This window comes from Desmodus rotundus, chromosome 3 (genome assembly GCF_022682495.2).
Source record: "Desmodus rotundus isolate HL8 chromosome 3, HLdesRot8A.1, whole genome shotgun sequence".
Taxonomy (NCBI): domain Eukaryota; kingdom Metazoa; phylum Chordata; class Mammalia; order Chiroptera; family Phyllostomidae; genus Desmodus; species Desmodus rotundus.
Window position 1 is genome coordinate 167,026,511 of NC_071389.1, and position 20,493 is coordinate 167,047,003.

Consider the following 20,493-nt stretch of genomic DNA (forward strand, 5'->3'; position numbering starts at 1 on the left):
TTTTAAAAAGTCAGTGGTACTCTGTTTACTTAGAAATTTACAAACAAAACCACTCATAGTCAAAGACAACAGTGTTGTAGTTACAAGAGGTAGAGGGGGCTGGGGCAGGGGACATAGTAAAAGCTGTATGTTTTTGATTCACACTTATGTATAAAATCAAAGTATCCACTGAAATCTGCTTATAGATACCTTGGAAGGCCGAACAGTTGAATGATTGTTCTCTTATAAATTAAAATGAACAAACAATGTACAGTTACGACGTTGTGAAGGGAAGACAGATACGAAGGATAACCGGGTTTACGATGGCTGAGTTTCAGAGACAGGCTGAGAATTGTAGGCTAGTGCTGTAATTGTAGTGCTAGCGCTGTAACAGCTAGTGCTGAATCGCTGATTCAGACATGACAAAACTCAATGCAGCCCATTAAAAGGGCACTAATATGTTGAGTTGAAGGATGCTGTATGAGAAATTGTTATTTAGGGCAGGCTATCTTGGCCCTTGACATTTCTGATAATTTTCTGAGATGCATCTGGATGGGGAAAATTTCCAGCCCTTTCTTCCATCTACTATTATACAATTATTTCTTGGTTCTAGGTATTTTTACTGTTTGTAGGATCTACCAAAAGTGACACTATTGATTTATTCTGTGATTCAAAGAGTCAATCAGTCACTTACTGCAGTAAAATTGTTTAACTCCCCCCCATGTTTGGGGCCTAATATTTAAAGTTGGGCATTGTTATGGTGAAGAAAACAAAAATGGGCTCTCTCGGAACTTATAATTTACAGTGTTAGAGACACGCATAAATAAGGAATTAGTATGGAGTGTGAGCTCTATTACCACAGGAGTACAAAACAGGGACTCCTGGTCCATTTAAGAAAGGTTAGGGAGCTTTTACAAAAATACAGATACTTACTCCAGATCCCCCAAAACTTTGATTTTGTAGGTCTATACCAAAGAAGCTTTTTGTTTTGTTGTTACTCTTATTATGATTGTTATTCATTATTTTAACTCCCCATAGGATTCAGCCAATTAGCCACATTTGGGGAACACTTTGCGAAAATGGGCTGCAGTTAGGGCAGGGTCTCAGAATGAATTATCTAGAGACGCAGTAGATGGTTTCCAGATGCTTTCTACTCAGAGGCTATAGGTTGGTCTTTGTATTTGCCCCCATTCAGTTGTAAATTCTTGTCCTCAGATTATAGAAGAGAACTGTCCCAAAGGTGGCTGTGGGAGCCTTTCTTAGCAGCAGTGCGCACGCACAGATCCTGGAGTGGTTTAGCTGTAAAGACCCAGTGAACATCAGAGGTGGGCTTCACCGCCAAGGGAGCTACCAGGATCTTAGGGTGCCTAACTGTAACCTTAGCCTCACAAAGAAGTGGGAGGAGTCCCCTGTCCCACTTGTTTGGGGCACGTCTGGGTTCCCGTGGATAGTTTCTAGGGTCCCATTTAAAGTGGATTTTGACACTTGGGTGTATGAAAATATGTGGAGCTCCTTGGTAAATATCCCAGTGAGGAAGGACTAGAGAGAAATAGCCTTGTTTATCCCAGAAACAAGAACACGTGGTCTGTCTAGTTACAGAAGAAAGAAACGGAAGCAAAAAGGAAAGTTGTTTGGGAAGCAAGGCTCGCTTCTTCACTGACTGATTTCTGCATATAACACATATTTACTTAGTATCACTGTACCTAATTCTAGAAGATGCCAAGTATATAATGGTAAGCAAGGTGGATTCAGCTCCTGACTTAATGGAGGTAATTTATTGGAAGATCCAGACAGTGAAGCAAGTGGTTATAAAAAATGCGTTAAGTTTTGTGGTGGGAAGCACAGGGTTGTATTTCACCTCCACATAAGACGCATTTCTAATATTAGTACTGTCAGAAAGTTGGCAAATGATGAATACTCTGGCCCTGGAGGTAGGTGAAGAAGAGGGTGGGTAAGAAGAGGGTGTTGGGAATATTGTAGAAGTTGTGCCAATGATTCCCATTAAAATCCTGTTTAACTTTTAACTTAAATGATCATATATGTCAGTGATTTTCAACCTTTTTCATCTCATGGCACACATAAACTAATCACTAAAATTCTGTGGCACACCAAAATTCACCAAAAATATATTTTTTGCTGGCTTGACCAAAAAAAAAAATAGGTATCATTTTCATTTATTCCACTAGATGGCTATTGTTGTGTTGGCTTTTGTCATTTTTTAATTTGACAATGTAAGGGATTACCCCCCTGACTAAATAGTCAGGTATTGTAGGTTTAAAAAAATTTTGTGACATACCAGTTGCAAATCACTGGTATGTGTCTTTATAACACGTGCTTCTTTCTATCTTTCCCTTTCTTCCATTCCCAGTTCCACTTCTTTAAGTTTGCACAATAAAATGATGGTCTTTGTGATTTTTACAGACATTTGGGTGTAAGGAATAGGACAAATTCTGAGAACTGAAGTCGTTCTTAATTACGTTTTTACCTGAACTACTAGTAATTGAGGATAGGTATAAGTGTTTACCTAAATGCTGTGATCTGATTTATAGCTTCAGTTTTTCCCAGTGCTCCAATGGCTAGCCCATGCGGGTTGGGGGCTCTCTGGGTGCATTCTAGGGGGAACCTGCGTTCTGTTGGAATGGGTAGGCACCAAGAATGTGTAGAATGTCATTGCTACTTTTTGTATAATTTTAATATGCTCTGAAGGGTAAGACTATGCATTTTTATTATGTTTAGAATTCTTAACATGTCTTAACTAATTAGAAAAGTGGACCTTTCCCTCACAGAATTTTTAAAAAAATTAAATGTTGTGACATTCTCGTGAGCCTTCGGCATTCAATGTCACAGAGCGAAGTTGGGTATTGCAGAGGTTTGGGTTTGCTTCTTGACCCAATGTGACTTCCTGTTTCTAAGAAAACAGTTTTAAAAACTCTTAAAAGGAATTTCTTGCATGCTTGGCAGCTCTTGTAAAACCACATTTTCGTAAACCAGTGTGAATGATGTATATTAAAAAAAAAATCAAAGTAAAAACCCTACTGCTTAACTAAATTAACATTTTGTTTTGTGGAAAGTGGATCCTATAGACAAATCTGGCATTTAGGAAATGTCTGCTTTTGGTAACCAGATAAGCCAGGAACCACAGTTTCGATTTGGATGATCAGCCTAGCTCAAGCGAATGTTTAATCACTAATCGGGTTTTACTCTGTGTTGGAGTTGATGTGTATTAATGAGTCTGGTTAATATGTTTTTTTTTGTTTTTAAAAGAAAGTTGCAACTTGGTCATCTTCCTTCAAATGAATTCACAAACTTAGAACTAATTCACAAGCATTTTTACAATATCATGGGGAACCCCCCCCAGTTATTCTCACCACTCCAGTCAGTGGAAAGAATGAACGTTAGTAAGTCTTTGGTAGTTAGATATTCCTCTTTGGACAGGAGAGTCATGTTTCTTGGTTCCCAGGGCAGAAATTCTGCTATTCTCTCGGAATTGTCCTAGAAATTGGCTTTTTGTAACTATTTTAATAGGGATGAAATATGTTTTTTGTATCCACAAAGGCAGTTTATTCATTTGATTAATATTTATTTTTATATTTATTATTTTTTAAAATATTTTATTTTTTACTGTTTTATACAGGGTGGGGAAGGGAGAGAGAGAGGGAGAGGAACATTGATCGGTTGCCTCTCGCTTGCCCCCAGCTAGGAACCTGGTCCACAGCCCAGGCATGTGCCCTGACAGGGAATCGAACTGGCAACCCTTTGGTTTGCAGGATGGTGCTCAACGCAATGATCCACACCAGCCAAGGCTGATTATTATTTATTGAGTACCTACTATGTGTCAGGCCCTCTTCTAGAAGCAGACAGTATGGTAAGGAGTAAGGCAGGCAAGATCTTTGATTTTATTTATCTATTAAACACTTATTTAAGGGCTTACAAAATGCCAGAAACTGTACTTGGTACTTTGTGGATAGTACCAAGGATAGTTCTGACAGTGCTGTGAGGTAGGCACTCTATCCTCACTTTACAGGCCTAAGAGGGAGGAACAGAGGCACCTCGCTAGGACGTTGCTGAGCCAGGGTTTGAACGTGGGATGAGTGTTTATAATCACCCATTCACTCTGTGGTCACTCTGTAAGCCTCACCTCATAAGCTTACACCTTGCTCGTGAGAAAAACAAAACACACGCTCAGAAAAAAAGGGGAAATAAAAACTACAGGTAGTCTGACCAAGGTTAACGTGTTCCATTCCTCTTGTACGTGTATGTAAGAGGGGTGTGTGTGCGTGTGTGTGTGTGTGTTTGTAAGCATATATGAGATCTTACTGATTTTTTTACCACTTATTTTCACAGCATATTATAAATGTTTGGCAGGCTAGTACATTTTCCAAGGAGAATTGTGCATAGCTCTCCAGTGTCCCATGGTGTCTCTGTCATGATTTACCTAATGAGGTTCCTACTGCTTAACAACGTTGAATTGTTAATTCAAGTTTCACGAATGCTGCTTTAATTAATCCCTTCATGACCACGCCTTTTTGTAAGCCCGTGATGACTATGAAGTTTTTTGGTGAAGAATAGTAAATATATGCTACCCACGTGCTGTCTGCGCTTTTTGGCTCTGACGAGATTAACAACATCATCACGCTTTTCCTTCCAGGTTAGTGGATGACAGGTGCGTGGTGCACCCGGAGGCGGGGGACCTTGCCAACCCTCCCAAGAAGTTCAGAGGTAAGACATAAATATGTACTTATTACGCGACCTAAGGGGACAGAGGTTATTTTTCTATCTTAAAATAAGTAATGTTAAAACTTTATTTAACACGGAACTTCCAAAAGTAAATATGTTCACTGAAAATTCAAATTTCAAAAATTTCTCCATTTTTTTCTTTTATACATTGAAGGATTTATAATGAAAGAAGAGTTTCCATATATATTTTTTTGCTAGTCAGTAGCCTATCCCTTCAAAGGAAATCTTAGAAATTAACTGTGAGAGGCCACTTTTCACACCAATAAACAAGCTAAATAGCATATGTCTATATTTCTGTGACAGTTGTAAGTGTAGTGTGCCATTAGCAGCTCTTCAATTTGTCTTTATAAAACCTCCAGGAAGGTGACAGAGATGTGTTTGCTTAGCTTTTGAAATGCAGCTTTGGATGGTGTGTAATAGCTAACCGTTGTCTTAGAACCCTTTTCTAAGTAGAATTTCAGAAGTAGCTTGATAATATCACTGAGGAGTTGGTCATTGTAGAAGCCTGAGTTTTATTCAACTGTTATAAAAGAGAGATGAATAGAATCTGCAAAGAATCGTACGCAACTAAAACCAGTAATTAAAAGCTTGCTCAAATCAATCCCCCAGTTTGTATGTACTTATAAGAATAAAAATAATTTTAAAACAATATTCATTTTGAATACAATGTCTAAGCATCCTTCTCGCAGGGTGAAAAGTGGCTTTAGTAAGCGGTAAAAATCTGGAGAGAGGGCCCAAGGGAGCCCCCAGAGTCCCAGAGCCAAGTCGTGATTTGCTACTTACTACCCTGGGGAAGGAAGATGTTTAACATTTGGAAAATATTTCCCACATTTCACTCTGTGATAGGCACTTTCCACACAATTCTTATGATAAGAATATCGTATTTCATTTTCCTTAAACTCAGAATCTTGGGGAGAGAGTGACAAGCATAGTAAATGTACTTTGAATTACACTGGTCATTTTGAATAAGAGATCTAAATTTCTCCTCAGGTGGAAAAATTCACGTAAGACGGGGTGTGGGAGATACATTGCCCACCAGAAGCACCCATAAATGCTCATTAGGGACACTCCTCTAACCTGGGCAAATGAGGTCTTTTCGCCATAAAGAGTCCCCATTGAGATTGTTGTCAAAACCCAAATTTGTGGGCCTTTTACAAGGCCAAAACTTACAATGTCAGAATTTGGAATAAGAAAAGGTTTTTTGAGTGAGAAGGTGCAGAGATGGGAGACCTAATTGTGCCTTAAATCCATCTTGATAGACTAGGTTAATGGTTTTTAAGGGGTTAGGGGGACAAGTATGCAAAGTGCTTGTGGGGCATGTTTTAATTGGAGGACCTTGGAATGTGGCCATTTATAGTAAAGGGGCATTGACACTGACTCTTCCTGGACAATGGACTTTTGGCTTCTGAAAGGGTTCTGGTGTTCAAGTGCTGGCTCTGTCCTGACTCTTGGGTTCAGGGGCGGTGGTGGGGGTGGGGTAGGGAGACCTGGATTCAGGGGTGGTAGTAGTGGTGGGGGTGGGGAGACTTGGGTTCAGGGGTGGTGGTAGTGGGGAGACTTGGGTTCAGGGATGGTGGTGGGGGTGTCACGATGTTGGTGGGACTTTGGTTCCTGGTGCAACTGGAGGTCAGAGTTTTCTCCTCTGTGTGTGCTTTGGCTGCATGACATGTGGTTTTGGTCTGTTGTCTCTGACAGACAACTTAGTATCTCACTGAACAGGATAGGACCAGTTTGAGCAGGTTCTGGGATTGCAAGGATAAACTCACAATAAAATTACCATGAGGGACAACCAGCAGTTGTGACAAAACTTTGTATTCCAGAACAACCTGCCAGAGACCATGCAATAAGTGTGTGGAATGATTTCAAAGATAGAAGAGGGTAGAGAAGCCCCAGTGAAAGAACAGAGAATATGAAAAGAATAGATAGGTTCTAAAAAAGTTTGATCTAATATATTTATAAAGATGAGAAGAGAGTTAGTGCTTTGGCAAAGGGACCTGAGGAACTCACCTAGGGTATAGTACAGAGAGATACAAAAAAGAAAAATATCAATGAAGTAACTCAGACAAGACTTATGGTCAAGATGGAGGTGTAGATAAACATGGCTCACCTTTTTCCACAACTGCATCAAAATTACAACTAAACTACAGAACAACCATCACTCAGAACCATCAGAAATCGAATTGAATGGAAGTCAGACAACTACGAAATTAAAGAAACCACATCCATGCAGACTGGTAGGAGGGGTGGAGATGCAGAATGGGCTGTTCCCACATCCACATGTGGTGGATAAAAATTTGGGATGGATATCTTGGGAGTGAGGAGTCCCCGTCCCACATCAGGCCCCCCATCTCAGGGTTTCAGTGCCAGGAACATAAGTCCCCATAACTTCTGGCTGCAAAAACCAGTGGAGATTGAGTCAGTAGGAGAGATTTTTGGAGTCCAAAACCAGTACCCTTAAAGAACCCACACGCAGACTTGTTCAGACTCACTCCCTTTACTCCAGGACTGGGGTAGCAGCATGAAGGGCACTAGCAGTGTACAGGGAGGAAACGAAGTGTTTGGCATCAAGGCAACAGTTGGAGGACAGTTTTCTTCCAGTCAAAAAGGTTGGCAGGGACCATTGTCCCTTTTCTGAACCCTTCCCTGAAAGAGCCACAGAGCCCGCAGGTGGGTGCCATATCTAAGACTCCATCAATCTGGCTAACACTTTTTGCCCTGCCCTAGAGATCACCTGAGACTCCATCCCACCCAAATTATGGGCCCACCCAAGCTGTTAACAGTGGCTTTTCCATATGAATGGCTGGTCTTGGTTCACACTTCACAACTCCCTAAATCCTTTCAAACAAGCAACAGCCAACCTCACTGAGCCCTCAGCACCCAGCCCCTGTACCTCTTGCTGAGTGGCCCAGGCCTGGTACTAGCAGCAGCCAGCCTAGCTAAATAGCTTGGCTTTGCCTGGGAACCTCCAAGCCTGGCACAAGTATCAGCCGTCTGCAGATTGCTTTATAGCTCATGCAGTATGGCCCTGGGCAGAACACAGGTGGGGGCTGACCTTGCACTGCACTACCTGGGAAACTCCAGAATGTGCGCATCCCGTGGACAGCTGCACACCACGTCAGAGCACCACCACCCTGCCCCGGCACAGTGATCCTCCATGGAGGGTGGAGGTTGGTGGTTAGTGGTCACAGCCAATTCCTGCAGCTGACTGGCCTGGGTAAATCCCTCCCATTGATCTGCCAATAGCCATCAAACTCAATTACAAGAGGAGGGTGTACTCAGCCCACATGAAGGGTACACCTTGAGTACTCAGCTTGGGTGATAGGAGAGGCTGTGCCAGTGGACCTAGGCCACACTACCAAAATAGAGAGTCATAGCAGCTCTACCTAATATATAGAAACAAATACAAGAAGGCTACCAAAATGAGGAGACAAAAAAAAAAAAAAAACATGGCCCAAAAGAAAGATCAAAGCTCCAAATAGAGAAATAAACAAAATGGAGATAAGCAGTCTGTCATATGCAGAGTTCAAAACAGTGGTTATAAGGATGCTCAAGGAGCTTAGTGAAGACCTCAGCAGCATGAAAAAGATCCAGTCAAAATGAAGGATTCACTAATTGAAATAAAGAACAATTTATAGGGAAACAACAGTAGAGTGGGTGAAGCTGAGAATGAATTTAATGATTTAGAATGTAAGGAACCAAAAAGACAACCAACCAGAACAACAAGAGAATAAAAAAGAGAATACAAAAAAGAGAATACAAAAAAATGAGGGTAGTATATACAGCCTCTGAGGCAACTTCAAGGGTTCCAACATTCACATCATAGGGATGCCAGAAGGAGGAGAGGAAGAGCAAGAAATTGGAAATCTATTTGAAAGAATAGTGATAGAAAACTTCCCTAATTTGATGAAGGAAATAAACATGCAAATCCAGAAATCACAGAGAGTCCCAAACAAAATGGATGCAAAGAAGCCCACTCCAATACAATCATAATTAAAATGCCAAAGGTTAAAGATAAAGAGAGAATCTTAAAAGCAGCAAGGGAAAAGTTAGTTACCTACAGGGGAGTTCCCAAAGACTATCAGCTGATTTCTCAAAAGAAACTTTGCAGGCTAAAAGGGATTGGTGAGAAATAGTCAAAGTCATGAAAAGCAAGGACCTACAGTCCAGATTGCTGTACCCAGCGAAGCTATCATTTAGAATTGAAGGGCAGGTGAAGAGCTTCCCAAGCACGAAAAAATAAAGGAGTTCTTCATCACCAAACCATTATGAAATGAAATGTTAAAGGGACTTATTTAAGAAAAAGAAGATCAAAACTGTGAACAATAAAATGGCAATAAATACATATCTACCAATAATTGAATCTAAGAAACAAAAAGCAAACAAGAAGAGTAGAGACAGGACCGTGGATACAGAGAGCATTTTGATGGTTGCCAAATGGGAGGGGGTGTGGGGGAATGGGTGAAGAGGTGAGAGCAATAAGAAGTACAAATGGGTAGTTACAGAATAGCCATGGGACTGTAAAGTACAGTATGGGAAATGGAGTAGCCAAGGAACTTATAGGAATGACCCCTGGACATGAACAATGGTGGGGGGATTGCCTGAGGGAGTGGAGGGTGCTGGGTGGAAGGGATCAAAGGGGGGGCAATGGAAACAACTGTAACAGCATAATCAATAAAATATACTTAAAGAAAAGTGAAAAATATGAATGAGTTTGAAGGATAGACTGAGAAGGCTTGGCAGTGTCTAATGGAGTTCTCGAGAGGGAAGCTAGAACAGCTGGGAACGAAGCAGTGTGTGAAGGGATATGGGTGCAAACTCTCTGACACAGGAGAACCCGGTGTCTCAGTACAGGCAGCACGTGGAGGTGAGAGTGGGAATGGTACACACAGCCAAACCCACAGAGACTCTTTTGTGCACTGTAGCTCCTTGAAGAGAAAAAGTTTTAAAAGCAAACTTGGGTAACAAATCTGTATTTGTTAAAGGAAAAAAGCATGGGGTTCAGGTTTTCACTGTACTTCTTGTTGGCTGTGTCATTTTAACTAGGTCACCTAACTGCTTGGAGCCTCAGAGGACATCTGTCATTGGCTGGTGCCAGTAGGGCGGGTAATAACAAGAGCAACGCCAACCACGCACGGCTCTGTGAGGCTTGGAATCTTTCCAGAGAATACACATGAAAGTGTTTTATCATTATACAAATTATAGTTGGAGTAGGTAGGCACCGTGTAGTGCCTTTAAACATATATGACTCTACTCTTACATTATGAGCTCTTCAAGGGCAAGAATTTATTTTTTTTCTTCTTGTGTTTTCTAGGCATAGAGCTTTGTCCATAGTAAACATACCTCCTCCTGCTGGCAAAAAAAAAAAAAAAAAAAAGAAAGCCATTAGATCAAATGAATGAGGGACCCAAACTTTGCCTGGGATTGGTTCCCAGGGGTGCCCCACACTTCACTACCAGGAGTGTGGGTAGGCTTATTTCTCAGTCAGTCAGGGGTGAGTTATCTTTCAAAGATAAATTTTCAGGTCTCGTGGCCACTTCTTTCTTTTTCTCTTTCCCAGGGAAGTGAATTATTTGAAAGTGCAAAGATTATTTTAGTGTGTTTGAGGGAACCCTTGGGTAACAGCTCTGTACCCAGTAGGTGGTTATATACAGACATACAGATATGTGACGTCATACTATTCAGCGGGCACTGGTCGAAGCAGGGATCCCTCACGGTGCTCCATCCTGCCCCTGGAAGGCTGGCTCTTCCTGTAATCGAACATTGTCACTGCTAGATTGCTCTCATTTTCTATCTCTAGCTTAAGACTAAACTATTTCTCTTCCTCCATTCAGCCTGGGAGAAGGAAGGTGTTTTTCCTATCAGAGATTCAGGGTCTCCTTTTAAAGCTCTGACTCTTCCCCTGTGATTCTTGGAACGCACCCTGCTGGAGCCCCAGAGGGGAATTCCTGGAGACAGGCTTGCATCTGCCCTGGTCTTCAGGCTGCTCAATAGCCTTAAACTGACCTTGGAGACCCACATGCCTGGTCCCTCCACTCGCTTCACAGCTCTTGAATCACAGCATTCTCTGCCCAAGGGTGTTTCCCCTGCTCCTTTTGACTTCAAAAACCATAGCTTTCTCACAGACTTGCCTCACAGAATCACCACCCCTGCATCTCCAGGCTGCTCTGCCAAGTTTCCAGAGCACCCTCCCTCATTGTTATGTTTGAGATAACGTGAAGAAACAATAGCGTACAATTCCCTGCACCCCAGTTCCTCTGGCCTCAGCCAGACAAATGGTATTCTCAAATTGATTTGAAAAGATTTTTGTTTTTCATAGTTACTCTGAGTTTTCAAGTGAATCATACAGTTTTAGAGCTGCTAGGCAATTAAAAGTAGAGTGTGACTCCCCCAGTTTTTTGAATGAGGAACTGAAGTTCCAAAAAGGCTAAAATGCTTTTCCTCAATACACACAATTATACAATGAAATGTGGTTTTTTTTTGACGGTCACATTGCCTCACATATGAATACAGGAAACTAAGTTTTAACAAATGAACAACTTCCCAAGGGTTATTAAAACTTGGCAGACAGCTACTTTTCCGTAGAAACCATGCAGTCAGAATACTGTTAACAGAAGCACAGTGGCTTTCTCTTAAGTGAACATAAAATTCTTTTCATGATCAAATATTCTCTATTTTTAAGAGATAAGCTTTAAATTTTGGAATAAATTCAGATATACAGAGGAGATGTTAAGGATGCAGTACTACGGAGAGTTCCCCTTCACCCAGTTTCCCCCGGTGTGAGCATCTTACATATCATGGTGCATGAGAAACTACACTTTGTACATTGTTTTTGGCTGAATTCCAGACTTGCTTCGGATTTCATCTGTTTTCCACTATTGTCCTTTTCCCACTCGGGTCCTATCTGGACCCCATCTGGCAATTAGTCATTATGGCTTCTTAGTCTAATCTGGTCTGTGACACTTTCCAGCTCGTTCCTTGTTTTTCGTGACCGTGATACAGAGCTGGCAAGGTATTTTGTAGAAAGTGTCTCGGTTCATGCTGCCTGATGTTTTCTCATGATGAGACAGGGGATGGGTTTTGAGGCTCCTGCTGAAGTTCAGTGTCCTTCTTGTGTCGTATCAGGGGTACATAATGTCAACAGGACTTAATCACTGTTCGTGTATTTTGATAGGCAGTTTAACCCTCCCCCTCACACTAAATGATGGCAGCTACTTTTGTTGATTCTATGTTATTTTGAATTTCCTTTTTTTCTTGTTCCTTTACCCGTTTCTTGCCCCTGTTCTCTAGAGAACGCTGCTGTCGTGTGGATTTTTCCAAATGTGTGTGCTTGTCGATACACGTGCATTTTCTTTTAGAAGAAGAAGCTGATGTAAGTTGAGTAAGCAAGCTTTGCGTGTCCATGTATTACCAGTGGGGCGATAAAGAGAAGTAATGGAGAACGCAGGGAGCCACTGTCCAGGAGGGCTGAGGGAAGAGAAGGCAACCCCTTCTCTTGGATGATGAGATACTCCCCAGGGTTGGGTTGGGCCATTTGGTTTCGGAATTTCCAGCTCTGAGATTCTGTTGTCATTTGACACGTGACTATTTTATAATCCACCATGCCTACCAAGTGACCACTTCTGGTGAGCAAAAAGTCATTCTGAACCAATAAGTCAGAATGCTTCAGGAACGGATACTGGAGTAAGGATTTCTCTGCTGTGCAGTGGAACACTAAGGCAGGTAGTAAAGATCCGGGACTTGGAGGAAGATGGATGAGATCTTTTTTTCAACTCAACTCCTTCTCTTCAGATATTTCAGGGAAGTTGTTTTGAAGGCTAGGACTTTCACCTTTTGCTTCTTCTCACGGAGTTTACACACTCAAGTGCGTAAGTGAAAACGTCATTTTGCAAGGTGGTAGCTTTGACTTTTTATGTAGTTGAACATGTCAGTCTTATCTCACACAGTGATTTTCCAGCCTGAGCCAATTACAAATACTTCCTCTACCACTTTAACAATTGCTTTATTGAATTCCTTCAGATTCGCTATTAGTGTGATTTTTTTTTTGATGAAGATTGAAACTGTTTCTGATTTGAAAAAACTAGCATTTGTTGTGCATTTGATACATGCTACACTGTGCTTGGGGCTTCCTATGCATTATTATTTAGAAATCACAATAACCTTAGGAGTGGAAATTGTTGCTATCTTAATTTTGCAGTTGAGAGAGTTAAGTGTAAAGAAGTTAAACAACCATCTTAAGGTCTCTGAGGTCATTACTGGTAGAGTTGGGACTCAAAGCAAGTTCGACTCCAGAGCTGTTTGTTTTTAACTACTATACCACAGCGTTTATTGAATTACACCCTCTTAAAACTTTTACCTGTTGGTCCTGTAAAGCTACATAGATTAAATGTAATCCTTTTCCCACAAAATACCCTTCAAGTATTTGTTTAGAATGATCATATCCCTACAGATCTTTTCTTCTACAGCCTTAATTTTTTAAAAATTCTTTTACCTGTTGTCACTACAAGTTCTGAAGTAATTTGTCTCTAGTCTTCATCATATGCCTTGTTCTCTGGTTAGGCTCCTGTTTGAGAAACCAGCTGACAGTTTTACGGCAGCTCCCTTGTAGGTAACTAACTGCTTTTCTCTTTCTGCTTCTAAGGTTCTTTCTTTGTTCTTAACCTTTGGCATTTTAATTATGGTGTGTCTTGGCATGCGCCCCTTTGGATTCATCTTGTTTGGGACTCTCTGTTCTTCCTGGACTTGTATGTCTATTTCCTCTACCAGGTAAGGACATTTTTTCTGTCATTATTTTTTCAAATAGGTTTTTAAATTTCTTGTCCTCTCTCTTCTCCTTCCAGCACCCCTATGATGTGAATGTTGGTACGCTTGAAGTTGTCCCAGAAGCTCCTTAAACTTTTTGAATTCTTTCTTTTTGCTGTTCTGATTGGATGTTTTTCGCTTCCTTATCTTCCAATTTGCTGATTTGATCCTCTATATCTATTCTACTGTTGATTTCCTATAATGCCTTCTTCATTTCACTCATTGTATTAGTCATTTCTATGTTTTTTTAGTGTTTTCTAGTTGTTTTTATGTTTCCTATCTCTTTGTTGAAATTCTCACTAAGTTCATCTACTCTTCTCCTAAGTTCATTGAGCATCCTTTAGACCAGTGTTTTGATCTCTGCATCTCGTAGATTGCTCGTCTCTATTTTGTTAGTTCTTTTTCTGGAGTTTTATTCTGTTACGCCATTTGAGACATGCTTCTTTGTCTTCTCATTTTGGCTGTCTCCCTGTGTTTGTTTCTGTGTACTATGTAGAGCTGCTCCATCTCTCTGTCTTTGTCTTATGTAGTAGGTGTTTTTTAAGGCCCAGTGTTGTATCCTCCCTTGTCACCCAAATGGGGCGCTCCAAATTTGCCCTCTCTGTGCACTGTGTACACACTCCTGTGATAGTTGAGCCTTGATTGCTATTGGCATCTCAGTGGGAGGGATATGTCCCCAGGCCGATTGGCTGTGAGGACTGGCTACAATGACTGTGGAGGAGCAGTTCTGCAGGAACTGACCCCACAGAGCAGGACTCGCTTCAGCCAGGCTCTGGTGCCTGCCGAGTTCACTTCTCGATGGTGGTTGGGAATTGCTCTGGCATGGTGTGAAGCTGTCCCTCAGGTGTGCTGGTTCTGGGGCCTCCCAGGAGGTGCAGGGGAAGGTCAGCTGCCTGTTCCCTACCTTGGGCCACCTCGAATGAGCTACAAAGCAATCTGAAGATGCCTGCTACTTGAGCTAGCCTTAGAAGTGCCTGAGAGAGACCAGCCGCTGCTAGTACCAGGCCTTGGGACCACTTAGGAAGAGGTACAGAGCCCACTGAGGCCAGATGAAGCCTGTTTGAAAGATTTTAGGAAAGTCTGCAGCATGAGCCAAGACAGGCCATTTGTATGGTAAGCCACTGGAAACAGCCGGGGTGGGCCCACAAGTAGGGTTTGGGGGGGGATCTTAAGGAATAACCAGAGTAGGGCTAGTAGCCTTAGCCAGGTTGATGGAGACTCAGATAAGGCACCTGCTGCCGTGACCAGTGCGGACTAGGGGTCCCCGAGTGGGGGCGATGGGAGATTAAGAAAGACACAACACAACAGTTTAAGGAAAAGCGGGGGCCAGGTGGGGCATTGTTCTCTGATGGAGAGACAATGACCCTGAACATATCTTCACGTTTATTTTATAGGGGTTGGTTATCTACAGCTTAAGGAATTTTGAAGACTTAGGGAGACACTGCAGGCAAAGATTGTTCTGTTCCCAGGCTATCTAAATGATAAATATGCCTTCTGCAAAAGTTACAGTCACATTCAGCTGAAGCTTGCGGTTATCTATTTCATTCTCAGCCCCCACTGGTTCTGGCTGCTGTTGCCACTGGCTTGGATCCGCTTTGCAGATGCAAGCAGTCAAGTGCAGCTTTGCCAAGCACTCAACCTTAGCTTTGACACCAGCCTTCACCATCCTCCACAGCCTGCTTGCTGGCTTTGTGGAGGGAGGGTTCAACCAAGGAACAATGGCCTCTGTCAGCCCTTCTCTCTGGGAGAAAGCTGCCCCTCCAGCCCTTGCCCTGATATCAGATAATTCAGTTCCTCCTCTCTGTCTCTGGCACCTTTTGAGTTTCTGCCCCAGTGCTCAAGCTCAGGGTGAGTGAGTCTGAGTAAGATCATGCATGAGCCTTTAAGAGGAAAGCCTGGGACTCCAGCAGTCTTCCTTATTTAGCTACAATCCTTGTGGTTTTCACAGCCAGAAGTTATGGGTACTTTGCTTCTGGGCACTGGAACCCTGGGATGGGGTGCCTGGTGTGGGGCTGAGGCCCCTTGCTCCTCATGGGGGACCTCCCTCCTGGTTTTTAATTGCCACATGTAGGCATGGGGCCAGCCCATTCCTTATCTCTGTTCCCCCTTCCTTATCAATGTAGCTTCTTTTTTATATCTTTACTTGTAGGACTTCAGTTCAGCTAGATTTCAAGTGGTTTCGAATAATGGTTGTTCTATGGTTTAGTTGTACTTTTAATGTAGTCATGGGAAGACGTGAGTATCCCATTTACCTATGCCGCCATCTTGATCAGAAGCCCTATTATAATCTAAATTTAAGTTCATTAGTGTTAAATGTGCATTTTAATATATGAACCTATAGTGTGAATAGCAGAAGAGAAAAATCTTCTACATGTGTTATGTGAAAAAAAAATTTAGGTTATAGCCTTCTGTAGTTTGCTGCTACTCAAAGTGATGGAAGTATCAAACAACAAGGAAAAAGGACTCTTGGACATGGCAATAGTGAGGTGATTGCTGGGGTGAGAGGTTATAAGGGGGATAAATGGCAATGGAAAACTACAATAAAAAAAGAAGTTTAGAAAATTGCAATGGGGCATAGCTGGTGTGGCTCAGTGGATTGAGTGCCAGCCTGTGAATCGATTCCCAGTCTGGGGCACATGCCTGGGTTGTAAGCCAGATCCCCAGTAGTGGGTGCGCAAGAGGCAACCACACACTGATGTTTCTTTCCCTCTCTTTCTCCCTCCCCTCCCCTCTCTAAAATAAATAAATAAAATCTTAAAAAAAAAGAAAGAAAATTGCAGTGGATTTGCAAGCTAACAATGAAATGATTTACTAAAACATCTTTAAAATTCTTTAGTTGAATGTTACTACTGTGTTGATCCTGTGTATCTATGGCAAGTCATTCTATTCAGAATCTTCTATAGCTAATCCCCTATTAAACTCTTAAGTGGCAATGCAAATTAGATAATAAGTTCACTCTTCTCAGTGAGTTTTCAGAGAAGGCATGAAATAAAAACAGATTATGTTGCCTCTTTGCTTTTCTTGTTGAAGCTAGTCAGGATTGTAAAAGTGCTTGCATGTTCAGATACTTTAGTCTGTAGTCGAGGAAAGTTGCTGTGGTTCTGAGTGGGAAATTAGGACTTCACTCTGCGAGTGTGTCATGAGTTGCTGTTATTTCAGGCAGCATTCACACAATTAATTGGGTATTTAAAGCATATATGATGTATGAACTTTGATTTGTGGTTTTACATTATGAAGTTCAATTCCCTCCTGCAGGAGTAAGAAGTAATGGGCAGAAAATGAACACTTGTGATTCTAGTGACTTAGCGGAGTGAGAACAACTCTCCAGCTCCTTGTCTTATTAACCATGTATCTGGGGCTGATGTTCCCAGGCAGCCAGCTTGTGTGTCAAAGTTTTCCTTCCGGTGTTGTCTATGAAGTTAGTTGTGTGTCCAAATTCCTTTTAAGTATGGAAGAAATACCTTTTGTTTGTGAGTGTTTCAACTTAATAGCCAACATGACTCTTTCCAAGAATAGAAAGTCCTTAATATTGAAATTTTTAACGTTGAGTGTTTATGATGGCTTTATCCGTTACCTTATTTAATTCTTAATAACCTCATTTTACAAATGTGCAAACTACACTTTTGAGAAGTAGAGTGACATGCTTGAGGTTGTAGGGTGAAACCACTTGTAGGGTGAGGCCAGTTTGTTTGAAGCTGGTGTTATTTTTTAACTCTCTAAGATCTTAGATGCATTTAGTAGAGATTTATTGAATATCTGCCATGTGCAATGTGGTGTGCGAACCAGTTGCTATGGTTCAGATGAGTCAAAAATTCCTGCTCTCAAGGAATTTATAATCTAATGAGAAAGATAAGGTGAGTATATAAATAATTCCAAGTGAGAAAGTGATAAGGACTAAATAAAAAGGTATGGTGAAAGTATTGGGGGAGGATGGAGATTGTAATTTCCTGTTTGGAGAGATGAAGAAATCTTCTTAAGGTAGCACTTAACCTATAACTTGAAAGATTTGTACCCATGCGGAGGGGACATCTGGGCTTCTCAGGCCTAGTATATACCTTTTCATTAAAGTAGTTCTTAGAGTATTAATTGGTTTGCAAAGCTAAGTTGCATTTCCTCTTTAGACAGTAGTGGAATGTTTGCTATTCTTTTGAGTATAATACTGAGACGAAAGTACTTTATTTATTTGAGTATAAATAAAGCCATTACCTCAATCTAAATTTGTTCTTTAGGAAATAAAGTAAATCAATGATAACTAAGTATGACCAGAACTACTCTACTATCACTGCTGCTAATCATGAACATTTATTTAGTCCCTACTATGTGTCAGGTAATGTTCAAAGGTAATGTTCAATATTTTATTTTATTAAATTTTTTTGTTTTTATTGATTCTATTTATTTTTTTCATTACCATTTAGTCCCCTGACTCTCTCTCCCCTCTGCAATCACTACACTGTAGTCCATGTAAAGGCTTTACATTTTAATAGTCCACTTAATCCTTGTGCAACTTTAAGTAGTATGTACTACTAAGATATTATTACCTGCTGTGTTAGAGAAGGTGCTATATCAGAACTAAGGCAGCAACAAAACCAATGGGTTATATAAGATGGAAGTGTATTTCTTTCTCAACGGATACTAGGTGAGTGATCCAGAACCATCTTATGACTCTACCATTCTCAACACGTGGCTTTCGAAGTCACTCTGATAGTCTCCATTTCTCCCGTGGCAGAAAGGGGGTAAGAGGAATCAAGGACAGGAAGACCCTTTCACAAGGACATCCGGAGTTGCGTACCTCACTCTTGTTCATATCTTATGGTCACACGGTATGTTAGGTAGTAGTGCTCCTCCCCTCCAGTAAGTCCATGGCCTAATACTCAGCCCTGTGAACATTACCTTATTAGGAAAAAGAGCCGTTGTAAATGTAATTAAATTAAGGCTCTTGAATGAGATTATCCTGGATTATCAGGTGGGCCCCAAATCCAATGATAAGTGTCTTTATAAGTGACAGAAGAGGAGAAGACACACACACTAAAGAGAGGCCACGTGAAGACAGAGACAAAAAATGAATTATGTTGCCATAAACCAAGGAATACCTAGCTCCATCAGAAGCTGGAAGAGGCAAGAGAGGATTCTCTCCCAGAACCTTCAGAGGTAACATGGCCCTTAAGACACTTTGACTTTGGACCTCTGGCTTCCAGACTATGAAAGAATAAATTTCTGTTGTTTTAAGCCACCAAGTTTGTGGTCATTTGTTATGGCAGCCACAGAAATCTAATACCCATGGCTGTGTCTTGCTACAGGGGGGCTGTAGAATGTGTTAGTGGGCTGGTTACGTGCTTACTTAAAACTCAGGAGCTCTGTTACCTAAAGGAAGAAGAGAGTGGATATTGGGGGAAGGGGTAATTCTGTGTCATATCTCATTTTGTAGATGAAAAAATTTAGGTACCAAGAAGTTAATTAACTTGCCCCAAATCATACAAGTAGAAAGAAACAAACCTTTAATTGAAATCCAGACTCTTAACCACTAATTACCCTGCCTTTAAGCCCCAGGGGACACAGAGAAGAGCACTGTAATTGGCTTGGGAGTTCAGAGGAAGAATGGAGAGGAGCTGGAGCTATGGAAAATGGGCAGCTGTTAACCAGGTGAAAAGGAGGGGTTGAGGAGGAAGAGGCATTTCTGGCTCAGTCACAGAGGTCTGGAGTAGCATGACCCGTTTATGGCTGGGTTTTTAAGGATGTTTAAAGAGGCCCTGGCCAGGTAGCTCAGTTGATTAGAACATTGCCCCAATATGCCGAGGTTGTGGGTTTGATCTCTGTTCAGGGCACATACAAGAAGCAACCAATGAATGCACAAATAAGTGTGGAAAAAGAAGTCAATATTTCTCTCTTTCTCTCCCTCTCCTTTCCTTCCTCTCTTTCTTTCTCTCTCTCAAATCAATAAATAAAAATTAAAAAAAAGAAGGTTTGAAGCTTAGGTGAATGTGGAACAGTGGCAGAGATGAGCTTGGAGGAGGGTCCAGGGCCTAATGGCCTTGTATGCCATACTGAGGCTTTTGATTTTTATGCTAAAGATAGTGGAGAACTATTAAAGGATTTTAAGCATGGCCACAACATCGGCAAAAAGAAAATTTGAAAGACTGTTTTCTTATCTGGAAAGGTTGAAAATGTAGGATGGGATATCAACTAAGAGACTTGTTAAAATAGTTCAGAACATTTGATAGTGGATTAAGACAGTAGCAATGGATAGAGAGAAGGGGATGTGTCTAGGATGTGATGACTAATTGTATGTGGTAGTGGAGTAGGAAGTTGGGGTGAAGGAGAGAATGTGTCCTAGAATTCTCCCAGGTTTCACATTAGTAGCATTTACTAAGCTATGAAATATAACAAACTAATTGGTAGGGATGGTAATTGTATCGGTTCTTTATTACTCTGTAATAAAACATCCCTAAAGTGAGGGGCTTTCTCAGCATCCATCAATTTAACTCATGAAGCTATGGGTTCACTGGCTGACTCTTGTTCTGAGCTGGCTTGGCTGATTTCTACTGAATTTGCTCATGTATGTGTTGTCATGTGGCAGCTGGGTGGTCTAGAATGGCTTCACTCACATATTGGCTCATGGATAGGTTGTTGATCGGGGTGGCCGGGCCAGGTCTCTCATTGTCTGGGAGCCTAGCTGAGATTCTTCACATAGGGTTAGTGCTGTGAGAACAGTAAGAGAGGGCACACTCCAGTGCTCCAGCACTATTCAGACCTCTGCTTGCGTCACACCAATGTTATACGGCTAAGTTCAGATTCGAAGAGTAGAGAAGTGGACTCAGCCTTCTGACACTGGGAAACTGTAAGCCACCTGCAGAAGGACATGCATGCAGGGATTGGAATCATTTGTGGCCATTTTGCAGTTTACCACAGGGATGAATTTGGTTCTGGCATCCATTCTGCCAATGAAGAAGATCTATAAGATTGCTGGATGTGTTAATCTAG

At 41.5% G+C, this 20,493-nt stretch overlaps 1 protein-coding gene across 1 annotated transcript in view; it reads left to right on the forward strand.

Moving 5' to 3' along the window:
- ITPR2 (inositol 1,4,5-trisphosphate receptor type 2) overlaps positions 1-20,493 on the forward strand; it is a 431,766-nt gene that overhangs the window by 32,372 nt on the left and 378,901 nt on the right. The window contains exon 2 of the mRNA XM_053921707.2: positions 4,628-4,698. Within this exon, the coding sequence (XP_053777682.1) occupies positions 4,628-4,698 (71 nt within the window). The remainder of the gene's footprint in view (positions 1-4,627; positions 4,699-20,493) is intronic.